The sequence below is a fragment of the Agelaius tricolor genome, unplaced genomic scaffold, assembly GCF_023055355.1.
Source record: "Agelaius tricolor isolate 1412-34295 unplaced genomic scaffold, bAgeTri1.0.p SCAF_28, whole genome shotgun sequence".
NCBI lineage: Eukaryota > Metazoa > Chordata > Aves > Passeriformes > Icteridae > Agelaius > Agelaius tricolor.
Genome location: NW_027269288.1, coordinates 5,478,686 through 5,493,712, shown reverse-complemented (window position 1 = coordinate 5,493,712; position 15,027 = coordinate 5,478,686). Strand labels below are relative to the sequence as shown.

The window sequence follows — 15,027 nt, the reverse complement described above, 5'->3', positions numbered from 1 at the left end:
ATGCCACAGGCTTGTAAAGGAGAGGAAATCCAGAGCAATCAAGAATTGCAGCCTGCGCTCAGGCTTGTGACTTTGTCCCTCTCATCTGCAAAGGGAAAAAGGAAATCCCCAAATTCAGTCTGAGTGGCAAAACCCCCAGAGATTTGGGCTGGAGTCACATCTGTCACATGCCCTGGGAATCCCCGGCAGGCTTCGCCTGCTGTGCCTTCCCACATGATCAGTTGGCTGCTCTGGGCTGTGTCTGAATGCTGAGGGATGGATGAGCAGGGCAGAGCTTTCCTCTTTTCTTCCTTACAGTGGGCGAAATGCAGCAGCAGTGTAGATCAGGTTAAAATTGTGTCTCATCTCATGAAGTTATCTTTAAAAACCAGCTGCTTTCTGTGAGCCTTAAAGCAGCTCGATACACTCTTATCAAAATCGAAAACCGCTCCAGAGATCCTTAAGAGATTTTGTTTCATTGGGCTCTATTTTCTATAAATCTCGTTAACTGCTTTGCCAGTGCCCTCTCACTGTGTTCCTTCTTCATTGCAGAAATCAACCAACAAACCCTGTTCCAGCCCTGCAGAGCAGCAGCGAGGCTGCAGAGCTCAGCTCTGCCCTACCCGTGCCCGCGTGGCACTGGGGGTGAGGGAAGCAGGATTTCCCTGGCATCAAAAGCCTCCAACTCCTCTGTTTTGTGGAAAACCATGTGTGTGAGGGCAGGGGCACCAGGCAGGAGCTCAGCTCTCTCTGGCTTTTCATTGCCTGCCCTGGGTGACTCGTGAGCCACGGACACAGCCCGAAGGTGCCTGAGGGATCTCTGGTGTTGTGAGAAGGGTTTAAGCTGCCACGTGCAGTGACTGGGGGTTTATAGAATAAACACTGAAATGAGATACAGAATACCTCCACTGAATTAATGCACTATCTCCAGTGCTGTCAAACAGTTACCGTGGCTGTGCTGACACCCTAGTGTTTATTTTCAGGGTGATGAGGAGGAGGAAGAGAGGAGGAGCAGCCTCCCCAAGCCCTTGGGTCCAGGCTGCTGGGACCTGGGGGATAGGATAGGGGGATAGTTTGGGAGGATGGGGCTTGGCTTTCTGGCCACAAGCAATAAATATTTGTGTGTATTTGGAAAAAGTGCTCACTGTCTCCCAGCTTGGAGGGTACTTGTTATTTCTTGGTGTTACAACAGACTTGCCTCAGTTGTGATCTGGCTTACAAATCGCAAAATCTCTCTACACTCAAACTACAGTGGCTCCTGTCTGCTGGGCATCACCATGCCTTTAAGGACATTTCAAATTGCCATCGTAGTTTTTAAGTGGAAGAAGTTTTCCTGTGTCTTTGAAGTTGAGAAGGTGCTCAGAAGGGAGCAGGTTACTCCCTGTCTAGCACTGATCTAAGCAGAGCAGTGAAACCAATGTGTAAGCTCGTGCTTTTATCCTCCCCTTCTGTTTTGCTTGTTTATTGCCATTTTAAGCCAACATCCATGTCCTGGTGCAGCCTTAGAGGTGGTTGGAATCTCATTCTGCTGATGTGTTAGCAAGAGAAATTGTAATTAAATAACAACAATCCTTTTTTACCCCTAAATTTTCTTTCCTTCTGATTTTCAGCATGTAGCAGTCAAAATACATCCTGTGCAAATGTTGGCTATTTTATCAGAATTCCTTTCTTTTCTTTCTTTAACCTGTCACTGGCACTCCCTGCATTAGGTAAGAGATCCTCACAGAAGAGTTTGCAGATTGCAGACATCACTTCAGCCAGGTAACAGCAGCAAAAGGGGAGCATTTATTTCATTTGACACCAAATCCTGACTGTTGCTTTCTGTGGAGCCTTTTGCTGGTCTGTGGGACATTGTTCCATAGACACTTTCAGTCTGGTTTTGTTGCTTTATGTAACCCAAACCTATTTCTTGCTTTTAGACCACAGAATGGTTCTATGATCCTGTACAACAGAAAGAAAGTGAAATACAGGAAAGATGGATATTGCTGGAAAAAAAGGAAAGACGGGAAGACCACCAGAGAGGATCACATGAAACTGAAGGTGCAAGGAGTGGAGGTAGGAGCTTGGTGGGGGTGGCTGTGGGCTGTGATGGCTCCCCAAGACACCTCAAACCAACAAAGGCTGTGTCCACACCTTCAGAAAATGACTCCTATTTGCTGAATTCCACCTGTTACCCCACGTAGTTATTGGCTGAGGTTAAACCCCAACTCGCCCCACCCCCAGCAAATATACTTGTTCTTTATTACTCCTTTGAGCAAACTGTGAGTACAGCTTCACCACCTGCCTGTGTGGCTGCTGGCTGGGCTGTGTGACTGTAGAGTGTCTCCACTCTGGTAAACTCTGCTTTTTGTAACAGGCACTGCCCAAGGGCAGCCCGACACCTCAGGGTGGGCTGCACAGCACTCTGTAACCATGGCAGCTGGAATGGGTCCAATTTGATTCTCACAAATCTCAGCTAAGTTTTGGTAGCAATTGCTGTAATTTCTGTGTGCTGATGGACTGTTGGTCTTGCAGTATGCAGGGGAAGAATTTCTGTTGAATTTGACCCAGAATCCATGTGTGTTTTGAGAGAACCTTTGCTCTGCTGATGGTATTCAGCTACTCAGACACATTCATGCAAGTGATTGCACCTGAGGCATTATTACTGAATAAGCTCATTTGTTCTAAAATATGTCATTGTTTGACACCACTTTTCTTTCTTAACCTCAATCTGCATGAGGAGAGAGCTGTTCTGATCACTCTGGTCACTTCTGATGTTAAAGGTTTGCACAGGTGTGGATAACAAGTGCATTTATGCACGTTTTATATTTATTAAATAGCAATTACATGTTCTGGTAGCAGAAGCCTACCCACAGAGCTGTGCCCATCTCGTTCCTAAGACAGCAGGGCTATATTCCCAACACTGGATACCAAACTTGGGGCCAGAGTGGTCCAAGGCTGTTAAAATGTGTAATTGCAGTGTTCAGCTGTGTCATTTTGGCCAAGGAGCGTGAGGCTGCCGGGTGTGTGTTTGTGTAGGCTGGGGTGATTTTACAGCTGACAGCCTGTGAGCCTGGCTGGGGTAATGGGGGTGCCCATGACAGGCAGAGCTTCACCTGTGTCTCCAGGCCTGTCTGGCTGATGCTTTGCAAGGCATGAACCTCCCTCCTGTTGGGGTGAGGGGCACCCTGCTCTCCCCACGTGGAGCTGGTGGCTGAAACTCCCCCAGCATCCCCAAAGTCAGTGCCAGCAACGGGAAGGGGACGAGTGCCCAGAATTCATCTCGTGCTCCAGCTTCCTCCTAGCCCATTTGTCATTCTTACATTCTGTCTGCTCTAATGAGGTTTTGGGGTTTAAAATAGTATTAAATGGATTGCATTATATTACACCAGAGAGGCATAACTTTGTTCCATAATTTTTACATCCAATAACAATGTTTTATTATGACAAGCACAAAAAAAAAAAAAAAAGTCATCATCACAGAAATGGTGCCTTGTTTTTGTTTTGGGTTTGCAGAGTGTGATTTAATTAACTTCTGTAAACTTTCACAGTTCAGAACACCAGACCCTGTGCTGTCCCTTTACCTGTAGCAAGAGATTGTTGATGACCTTTGCCTGCCACATGAGCACATGAGAAAATAAATGGGACTTTCTTGGGGTTATTCCAAAGCTAGAGCTATCCAGCCCCTTAGTGCCCAACTGCATGGATGTGGTGGTGATTGTGTTTAGCTCAAAGAACCCTGCACTGAACCCATTAATTTCTATTTTACTGAAGTGTGTCTCCTGGAAAGTAGCAAATATGGGCACATCTGGAGCTGGAGGAAGCACAGCTTTCAGGGATCCTCCTTGTGGCTGATCACATTCACCACTCAGGAAAATAAGTGTTCAACTATTTGCTTTGTGATTTGGATGTACCAGGGTTTAGCCATTCGTTCCTACATCCTCCTCCAGCTTGAGAGCCCTTTAGTACCTGATTTTCTATCTTCAAGAAGGTACTTGGACCCTCTCATCCACAGGCAGCACCTGGGTGGTCACTGCCAGTCTCTGTTCTCAATGATGCAGAAATTGTCTGTTCTTTTGACTTCCAGGTGCTTCTTGGGCAGAATGATGTCATTTTAACCTTATTAATTAATTACTCAATCAGTACACCTTGCTGCTTCACAGAGAGCATGTTGGCTTTAGGTTGCTGATACCATTTTAAAAGGAAGCAATGTTCTCAACTTGGACACGTAGGCAGCAGATTTAAAATAACAAAAAAAGGCTTTTTTCAAATTTGGAGTGATACCGTAGTTAGCCGCATTAGGGTTTAACAGGGCATGAAATAACTGTCTGCCTTGTGGCACTGCCAGATCATCTCAGCAACTCTTGCAGCCAGAAGATAAATAGGGATCATTGTTGCACTGATGGAAAAGTACTTGCAGAGCCGACAGCCAAGAGCATCAATAGCATCCAAACATTGCTCTGGAAATGGCAGCTCGGAGGCAGGGCAGAGGAACATGCTGGCCTGTGAAACTACTGACCAGCCAGTTCTGAACAGGGACTTGTATTAGAAGATTTAATAATTAATTCCTTCCTGAGTGTTGTCAGTGTGATGGCTCCTTTGTCTTTCCAAGTTTTGGGTAAATAGAAAAATACATTTTTGAAACAAAAAGTCTGCATCCTGAAGGATGTTGATGTCTATCAGAACCCTGCAGAAGGATTTGGTGAGCATGGGTGAGACAGCTAAAGCAAATTTAGAACATAAATAAGGAATAAACTACTTTGACTCATTTAAATAAATGTGGATTAGGAGGAATAAACTACTTAACCAAGTGGATGTTAAATGAAAATGGCCTGAAATCCTCAAGCTGTTGCCTTGGTTAGCATTGCTGTACAGGAGGGGTTTGGGTATTACTTGGTTAATCTGATCACAGTCCTGTCAGAAAAGGCTGGATAAACCAGAAAGGAGAAGTTAATTTGGCCTTTCCCTTAATACACCTCTTTGTGCAATTCTTTGTGGAATCTCTGGTCTGTGATCCTTTTTAAAATTCTAATTAATTAGGATCCCTGGTGATGCGTTCCTAATCAATTCACATAATTAAAAATATTAACTAATAAATAATAGTAAGGGGAGTGTTGGAATAGCTTTGCCATGACTCTGGATGGTGCTGCTCTGCTTTGCAGGCTCCTGGCTCAGAGGATGCATTTCTGCCTTTTCTTGTGTGTGAACTTTTCCAGGAGAGTGTAACTGTGCCTTCACGTGAATTCGTAGTAAATTGCTGCCAAAATTAAAACGAGGTCATGTTTTTATAGTGAATTTCCCTCTTGTCATCTGTGTTTTGGAAGGTTGACACTGATCAAGCTGCTCTTTATCCTGTGTTGAGGATATTTTAGTCTCTCCAAACCCCAGTGCCTGAGAAGTGGTCTTGGAGAGGGGCTGTCCCAGGGCTGGGGCAGAGCTGTGCCCCTGGTCCCACTCCAAGCACCAGAGCTTCTGTATTTGAAATTTCTTGCAGATTGGGTGTTTGTTACCTTGGTACAATATGGTAATCTTTATGAATTCCTTATAAAGAAAAAAAAAAAAACCAAACAAAAAACGTAAAACTTGATTTCAGTCTTATTAAGAGAGAAACTCCCTTGTGGAGATGGAGATGCGAAGTATCAATTTTGTATGCAGGACTTGTATTTAATTAATATCATAGCAGTCCCTTAACACTATTGCAGATTAGTCCACGAGGACAGGAATGAAAATTTTAGATTATTCAATTACTGCATAAACCCTGGGACATCACCATCAAAACATCACACAGGTTTTGTAGCATTTGGGTTTTGGCAGCGTCCCTGTGCTCACCTTGGGTCACCAGAGTGGGGACAGCATCAGTAGCCTCTGCAGCCTGGGGCACCTGTGAAGGACCAGACTTTTGCTTTTGGTAAATGACCAAATGGGCTCCTCTGCATTGTGCAAAATAGCCCACCATGGAATACTGAACTGCAAAGTGGTTTTACATCTCTCTATTCCCTGCTATTGTGAGTGAAATCTGCTCAGTTGTCATGGGAGGGTGGGAGGTGGAGGTGGCACTTTGGAGCAGCCCTAATCTGGAGAGGGATTCCTTGGGCAGCCTGAGCCAATTCTCTGCAATTCACTTTAATTTACATGGGCTTTGCTCACCCTCAGAGGTGAGCTGTGTAGTTTGCAAACTAATTAGGATCACATTGTTCACTCAGCCTGCTTAATGCATTTCAGAGAAATACTGTGGAATGGCTTTGGAGGAGAAAGGAGAGTTTAATGTGAGAGGCTTTCTGAAAATATGACACACACGTGTGCATATATTAACACAAACAAGTGGCCCTGAACAAGGGAGAAACTGCTCACAAGGAGGGGCACTTTTCTGTTCTTCATCATTGCTGCAAATATCACTGTCCTGACACCTCTCCTGAGATTTCACTGATCCCCTTTATAACCAGCCTCTCTCTTAAGCCCCTGTAGCTCATTAGAGACCAACAGCATCTCCCCATTTTTGCTGGGACACCCACACCTTTGCTGTGGCACACTCACCTTTGCAGTCTGCACCTCTCCACAGTGGGCACCTCAGGCAGATGCTTCTGCAGAAATGTGGAGGTGTTGACTGCTCATGAGATGTGGTTGGGATTTATTCCTGTTCCAGCTGGTGTTTATGGCACCTGGAATGCAGGGTTGTGATGGCATCTTAATGATTGCTGTGTTGGAGGGAGTCCTGGGAAATGGGAGCATTGTTTTGCCATTTCTGAAGGGCGGTATGGATTATTGTTAAATCCAGAATGGATCTCCTGGGAGTCTCTTCAGAAGGGAACATACATATCAATAATCCTTTTGTATATCAGGGCCCTGATGTATTCTCCTGCAGTCACATAAAGTCACAGCAAATTCTCTTGAGTTTTGGCTTCTTTTCCTAATGCCCTGTACATGTCCAGAAGATATTTTTCTTCACAAGACCCGTAACATTCCTAATCCTTTAATTGTCATGGTTTATTTAACTTCATCAGTAGAAGTTTTCCTATTATGTGGCTGTCTCAGGATGAAGATTCAGGCTGAGATCAGGGCCTTGGGGGATGCTCTGCCTGGCAGGTGCCCTATAGGCAAGTTCTGCCCAAATCAAGGACAACCACTGTCCCTGCAGTGCAAGGCAACAGGTTTGCAGCAGCTCTCAGGTAATTGCTCTGTAATTGACTGCATCATCATTTTTTTCCCTGTTTAATAAATAGCGTGAATAAAGCTGAGCCACATGTGGTAGGGCTGTAATTCAAATCCCATTCACTGAAGTCTGAGCATTTTTCATTTAGGATGTAAAAAGACAGTTCTGATGTAAATGATTCCAAAAGGATCTCTGTGGACTAATGGCATTAACATCAGGCTAGATTGGAATTTTGTTGAGTAATTGGTGCTGCAACTACACCCTGTGCTGGGGGGAGAGAGGGAACCAGGGACCTACAGTAGTGGAAGTGTCCCTGCCCATGGCAGGGTGTCCTTGAGGTCCCTTCCAATCCAGACCATTCTGTGATGGGTCTGTGGGGATGTCAGTTTGCAGAATCCTCTGCTGACATTGAATTTTTCCTCCTGACTTGCCTGCAAAGCAGTGCTAGACGTCATACAGCTTTTTGCATCCCCAAAACAAAACAGCAAAACAAAAATTTTAATAAATATATATATATATACTTCTAGTCATCCTTCTAAAGGAAAGCATTAGAACAAGTATACAGACAGAAAACACACTGGCAGGCCCCTGAATCCCTCTGAAATGTGAGGCTTGTGTCGCCTCACCAACTGCATGGCACAAACACACATTGACATTTATATTGACTATTTCAGTTTAGAGAAATTCGAAATTAAATCTATTTTCTGCCAGCTTTGTGGGAAAATCCATTTATGAAAACAAAATCCAATAGGAGATCTAAAGATTGGTGGCCAGAAATGAAATATATTGAGAATAAAATATATGGAGATTGGATTGCTGGCTCTGTGGTCTGGGTTTAACATGCTGGGGACTAGGATGGGGATGGAAGGGTACTGGTACAGACTTTATCCCTGGGTTTACAATGTAGATTAGTTTACAGCAAAACAAAATAATTCTTTCTGTACCTATGTGGACAAATATGAACTCCAGACAACGTCTGTCCCTGGGAGTGGTGCCTGGAGAGGGGTCAGTGGGAGCCGTGCTGTGAGGAGAATCCCTGCCATTCATTCCTCACAAGATGAAGAGGTTTCCTGGTTCTGTAGGGATCCCTGTGTCTGCACAGAGGATCCAGATGCTGGAGCAGCATGTGCCTTGTAATCTTGTAATTGCATTGTGGGCTGTGAAGGAGATAAGGGCTTCCATGGCAAGTGAGGAACCTCGGTGGCTCTGCCTTCCCTGCCTGGCTTTCAGTGAGCTCCTCTTCATTTATTTCTTTCTCTGTGTGTTGGGCAGAAGGGCAGACCTTGTTTGCTGTATTGCTGCTGATTCTGTGTGCATCAGGGGTGCATTGAACATTTTAATTTCATGAGTTCCTGTTGGAAAGTGGGATATTGCTCACAAGGTGTGCGTGGGGAGGGAGAGCAGGGAGAGCAGAGTCTTGTTTGAAGGTTTGAAGGTGCTGGTGTTCCTAAACACAATCTGGTGTTGTCCCCAGCCAGCAACACAGACACAGAACCTGTCAAGAGGGGATTTTAGAGTGTGGATACATCTGACATGTTTGGATAGCCACACCTTTGTAGGATGTTATTTACTTCCCTTTTTTATAGGCAAGGGATGAGGATTAATTAGATGGTGTTTGGACACTTTCTGTACATAAAAAGCATTAATTGCCCACTGGCACCCTGGGGTGAGTGAAAGGGAGAAGTGACAGAGGGGAGCAGGGAGGGCTTGGCAGTGCCAGCAGCAAGGGGTTCTCTTGGTTCCCAGCCGGGATTCTCTTGGTTCCCAGCCGGGATCTGAGCCAGGAATTAGTGAGAAGCAGGAGCTGGGCTCTGGGCCTTGCTGTGTGTGCTGTAGGTTAGAGTGAAGCTGCCGGGGCACACAGCTGTGTTGTGTCTGTGCTACAGCAGGGGAGCCCGAGTGACCCTGTTGGTAATACCAGGAATGCAGAAAGTGTGAATTATTGTATTTTGGGGAGAAAAACTGTTTTTCTACTCTCTGCTTGTCCTAAACCCGTGGCAGACTTTGTCTCGCATGTAGCAGCTGCCTGGTCTGTGCGGAATCCCTGTTCCTTGGAGCGGTGGGATGGAGCGTCCGTGCGCTCCGGTGTTCCCATATTTCTGCTGCCATCGCGTGGCTGCCGGGGCTCAGCAGCGGCTCCGGGCGGGAGGGACCCCGCTGCCATCCCGGGGGCTGCCCAGCTGCAGCCAGGCCCCCATCCCAACGCTGCAGCCTTGCTCGGGGTTCTGGTGATGCTCCCCCCGCAGCTGGAGTCCCTCCATGGACAGGAGATGGACACAGCACCAGGGAGGGCTCCATGTCCATCTCTGACTGCAGAGCTGCACTTGGTTTAATGTTCGGCTGAGTTCTCACAATAAAGTACAGGAGCTCTGAAGGCCTCTAAAGTGAAGAGTTCAGGCATTCAAATCAATCACTAAAGATTCTGATGTCCCAGTGCAAAGCCTGGGGGCTCGTGGGGCATGTCTGGGTGCCTCTGCAGGGGTGTAGCAGTCTGAATTGCTGCTGGCATAGTCCAGGGGAAGGAAGCAAAAAAGGACCTTTGCATAATATCCACGGATGTTTTATTCAGTGAGATGTTCAGGTCGCACACACAGAGGGTCTCACTTTGTCTCCCCAAGGGGCCTGGGGGCTGTGACCCTGGTCTGGGGCAGTACAAAGATGAGGGCCAATAAGGGAATAGGGAAAGGGTGGCTCAGGGACATAGGATCAGGGGAAGGAGCCAATGGGATCTAACAGCTTTTTGAGGGAAGCTTCTTGTGTCTCCCTAGACCAGGGAATGCCCCCCCAGGGTCTCCACAAGGGGATGTGTTGGTGGTGGCAGGGCTGGGTGCCACCACCAACGCATTTTGCTCTGGCCAGCCCTGACCCACTGCAGCCCCCACCATGGCATTCCCTCTGTGCTCCTCACTGGACAGCACCAGAGGCTCCTTGTCAGTTGCCACGACAAATCCGTGGTGTTTTTCCATTAAAAGACCCTGTGCTCCAGAGGACTGCAGCGTCTTAGAGCACTATAAATATGTTTGTGAAGATTCTGCCTTCTGTCTGACCCCAGACACTCTCTGATACTGCGTGGGTGTTTCTGTTGATGGTTACACTTTGCCTGCAGTTTTTGTGTGCTTGTTGCTATGAAGAAATTTTGAATAAAAGCAGGCTGAGGTGACACGAGCATGCTGGAGCACTGTGAGGAGGATTTGCAACGCCTGTGACTCTGCTGCACTGCCTAATCCTCCTGCTGCACTTCCTTCTGAGCATGCATGATGGGAACCATGGCTTGGCCCTTCCTTGTCCTTCTGTTGGTCAGGCTCACTCTTGTCCCTGCAGGCAGCTTTACATTGTGTCTGTAATGTCCTACCACAGCCAGAACAATTTATTTTAGCATTTTCCTACTAAAAAGAAGCATGGTTTTGAGCTTTAAAAGGTGAAATGCCATCTCCTTTCCTGCCTTCTGTGTGCTTCCCTTATCCCTGGGAAGAAGGGATATGGTTAGACTTCAGTGTCTCTTCAATCTCTCCTTGTTGGAATTATAAAAAGAACATTTATAATGACAAAAACATGATAATTTTTGTGTGTTAAATCATGAACTTTCCTGTGAACACTTGCTGAGGTTTCTGCCCCTAGTTCCAAGCCAGGTGGTCCAGACCCACCATCCTACACTGTCTCCATTCTTAGGGCAGGCAGAGGGAGCTCCCAGACCCCAAAAGCCCTTCCTGCCTCATCTGTCCCACATTTGAATTAACACTTCTTGAACTATCAAAGCTGTATAAGATAGACAGAAGGGTTTCAATCACAAACCCAAAATCAAAAGGTTTATTAATGGCTGGAGGGAGCTGGAATTTAATATTTGCCTGTTGTCTTGTCAATTCTCAGCATTTAAAAGCCCAGCAGCATGGGGATGATTCTAAATATAGCAACTTTATTTGAATAGACAGCATAGCTTCAAAGTAAATATTAATTCCATTATGCTATTAACAGTTATTTATCATGACAGAAAGCCATAAAGTTATTTTACTGGAATACAGCCAGTAAATTGCATCTCCGAGATGAGATACAGCACATGTTGAATTCCAGCAGCAATTACCCAACACACTTTATATATGTTGGTGACAAAACATGTTCCAACATGAGCCAAGCTCAGGCTTGTGTGGAAAACCCTTTGCAGCCATCACAGAGCCACAATGATGTGTTCCAATGGCACATGGAGCCATCATGAGCCACTGGAGCCACTGGACAGGATCAGGAGCACCGTGCCACAGAGCAGTGACACACTGATGCTGCTTCTTGCATATTGCATATTTGACTTTTTAATTACCTAAATTACTCATTAAAGGTCCCTCGTAACTGCCTGACTCCAAGCTATGGTGAGAAGTCCAGGTTTTAGCTGTGATTTTTTCTGAAAGATGTTGTGCATTTAGAGTTGATCACTGATTTTCTGCTGCTGTTGCCCTAAGTGCAAGTGTGTGTCCCTAGCAGAGGTGGGGGCCATTGGGGAATGTGGGCAGGGCTTTATCCTTCTTCATGAAATGTTTATGGGGTTATACTGCCTGTGCCAGCAGCTTCCACATGCTCTGCTGTGATCCAGGGATCAGCTTTTCCTCGTGCACAAGGAGTGGTGCAGAACTGGGGGCACTTCCAGCTCTGCAGCATCCTGGGCAGGGGACGCATGGATGGAGTCACAGCTGTGACAGGACAGAGGATGTTGCACAGTATTACAAATTTCAGTGAGTTTATGAAGGTTATCTCTGATACAGTCTTTGGTGGGGACTGACCTTCAGCATATATTAGATCTTCCATTTTATAGCAGAAAACAATATCAGGGAAACATTAAGGGTCATCAGCAGCTGGATGCGCTTGTGCTAGCAGAACAATGAAGGCTGTCTGCCAAAGATTATTGACTTCTTGTTGTCTTTTATCCACAAAAATAACTCTTCTTATATATAACCTATGAGAGCTGTGCACTAACTGCTGTTACAAGAAAACCCCAATAGAATATTGAATAAAATAGTTTTGAAGAATTTTAGGTTTAGTTTCTTTAATGACTAAGAAATGTCAGCACCTGTGCACCAAGTGTTGCTCTAAGCAGAAGAAGAACATAAAGTTCATTGTATCACATTTGTGAATATTTTATATATTTTTGTGAGAACTGGAGAGAGCTCATTAAAAAAAAAAAAAGCTCATTTAAAAAGCTCATTTAATCAGAATCATCTGTAAGATCAACTAGATCACCTGCAATATCAGGAAGATTAAAACTGTGAGGTTGCCATTGGAGAACTTTTCAGGTATCAAAGGATCAGCTCAGTGTGCAACCACCCAGTGTTTGAATTTTAAAAGCATCTTTGAAATTGCTCAACTCTTGATTAAACAAACAAAATCTGAAGTGGATGGGGGATAGGTCGTGATTTTAACATTAGATTATCAAAATCAAAGAAAAACATGTAACAGTTGTTGAAAATCCATGGTGGGAGGAAAACCCCCAAGTACAAGATTGTTAGCTGTAATGTTCCTTGATATCCTTGATATTCTGTAACCAGGAGGACACACTAATTAAAACAGAGATTGCAAGGTCAAGAGGAACAGCTGGGATTGATGCCTTGAGAGGGTACCTAGAACAGAGGCTAGACAGTGCTAAAGGAATAAAGTAGATTTATTAAAAGGCCTTCCAAGGATACACCTTGGGCTGTACAAGATCCTGACCAAGGCTACCCCCAAGATGGACCCTGGGTCACAAGTTTTCACACTTTTATAACTTTTGGTCCATTTACATATTGGGATTAATTGTCCAATTACAGCTTCAGGTTATGCAGTCCCATCCTCCCAGATTGCTCTCCTCAATTTGCTGCTGTTTACACTTTTTGGGCCTGAAGCTGCAATGTTGTCCTTGGTTCTGAGGCTGGAAAAAGATTGTTTGTGTGACTAAACTGTGAGGAGAACTTGCTAACACTTTATATGGAGTTCAGAGTTATATACTAATGGATAATATGAAAACTAAAACTTCAGGCATCAGGATCATCTGTCCTGCACAGCAGACATTGGAAAATTCCACCTACTGATGCCTGAATTCAGTTGTTATGCCTTTATCTTCCAAAGAAGATGTTGGTCATGATGCAAAGGTGGAGAGCTTGCTGCAGGCTTGGGAATGATGCTCCAAGGGGCTGATCACTTGCACTGGTCAAACACTTTGTGTGTGGCCTATTTTCTTTTAGGAGCCCACAGCTGGATGTCTTCCACCTGGCTGAGAGTGCCATGACAGGTTCCTCCAAGCCCTGTAGAGTCTGGGACAGGTGGCCTGTCCCCCTCTGCTGGGCAGGTGCTGACTTTGGGGTTGGACCAGCCACTGATGGGGTGGAAGGGAAGCGTGGTTGAGTCTTTGAGCCAATTCCCAGCCCAGATGACAGGGAGCTGTGTGACAGGCTGTGCTTCAACACGAGCGTTGTTGGTACAAACAAGCCCAGATGCCCTGGGCACAGGGACAAGGCTGGGGAGAGCTGGGGTGTCAGAGGCCACTGACAGATGGCCTTTGTCAGGAGCACAGGTCTGAGCTGGCACAGCTGGGGACCTCAGTGCCAGCCAGGACATGAGTCAAGGCCATGCCCTCTCCAGTTCCCTCAGCAAGAGGCACTCAGAAACAGAACCTGAATTTTAATGTGTGTTTATAAAATGCTTCTGGAGGCATCAAATGACAGGCAGACCAGTTCTCCACTTTCCACTGTGCCACATTACATTTTACCTTGTAGTTCTGATCAGGGCAGTTCTGCCTCTTCTCTTGTGTGAGTTGTTCTAAAACAACATTTTTGTGGCTCTTTCCAGAAGACTACAGATGTTCCCCAGTTCCCTTCAGCTGCTGACAGCCCTTCACAAGGGCTCTGATAACGCCCTTCACCTTCCAGTGGCTCCCCTTGACCTGCTGGTGCACTCAGCACTCTCTTTGTCTGCCATCCCAATTCTGTCACCTTTTCTTTGGAACCCATTGGCCCTTTCTACATCTGTTTCAAGACCCTCTTCTTCACCATAAAGTTTTTTGGGTGCACTCAGCACTCTCTTTGTCAGCCCTCCCAATTCTGTCACCTTTTCTTTGGAACCCCTTGGTGGCATCTTGGCCCTTTCTCCATCTATTTCAAGACCCTCTTCTTCACCATAAAGATCTTTGAGTTTTCCTTGTTGACATGTTCTTGTCCTGATTTCACCCTTGTTTCTCCAGTTCCCTTTGTCCCTTCCAATTCTGTCTCCTGGTCCATCATCTCTTGTCTCTCCAGCCCTGTCCATCAGGGGTTGTATCCAAGGTATTTCTTCCTCTGTCCTTGTTCACCTTGCCTGTACTTGCTGAGTGTTCTTTGGGACACACAGTGGGCCTTGGTGTTTCTCAGTGAGCACCACGTGCCTCTGCACAGTGTATAAATGATTAACTGTGATGATGGTAAAATGTAGGGCACAGTGTGTTTTTTGACAGGAGCTACATTGCTGTTGAGGATACATTTTGCTTCCAGTGATGTAAATGTCTTTCACCAAATAAAAGGAGTGTCTAGGACCTTCACAAAAGTCCTATTTTTATTGCATCAGGCTCAGGGTAACAAGCAAGACCTTGAAATACTTTATCTGTATGGGCAAAGCATTTTTTTTACTGTAAACAGAAGTGCCTCTGTACCTCTGACTCTGGAATTTGGAATTTTCCTCCTTCAGATCTTTTAGGAACTTGTTCAATAAATGGGCTCTTAGGAGTGCATAGTCCTTCTCTAATCTTCACAATTTGGGGTCATAATTCAAATTATTAATCAGATAAGCATCATGCATTGGGTCTGCCTTGACTTTGGGTCATCTATGGTCATTTTTTGAGTTTGGTGTCATCAAAACATTGTGAAAAAGGATGGATGAGTCCCAAGTGAAGAATCACAACCCCCCCTCTCCCCATACTCTGATGCCTAGGT

The 15,027-nt window shown here is 45.5% G+C and overlaps 2 protein-coding genes across 7 annotated transcripts in view; one reads left to right on the top strand and one right to left on the bottom strand.

Moving 5' to 3' along the window:
• Positions 1–15,027, bottom strand: part of MRPS16 (mitochondrial ribosomal protein S16) — a 320,729-nt gene that overhangs the window by 2,307 nt on the left and 303,395 nt on the right. The gene's annotated exons all lie outside the window — the stretch shown is intronic.
• The window catches only part of CAMTA1 (calmodulin binding transcription activator 1), a 248,296-nt gene that overhangs the window by 81,755 nt on the left and 151,514 nt on the right, over positions 1–15,027 (top strand). For all 6 annotated transcript variants that reach the window (XM_071449111.1, XM_071449110.1, XM_071449115.1 and 3 more), the window contains one exon: positions 1,899–2,034. In XM_071449111.1, coding sequence (XP_071305212.1) covers positions 1,899–2,034 — 136 coding nt within the window. The remainder of the gene's footprint in view (positions 1–1,898; positions 2,035–15,027) is intronic.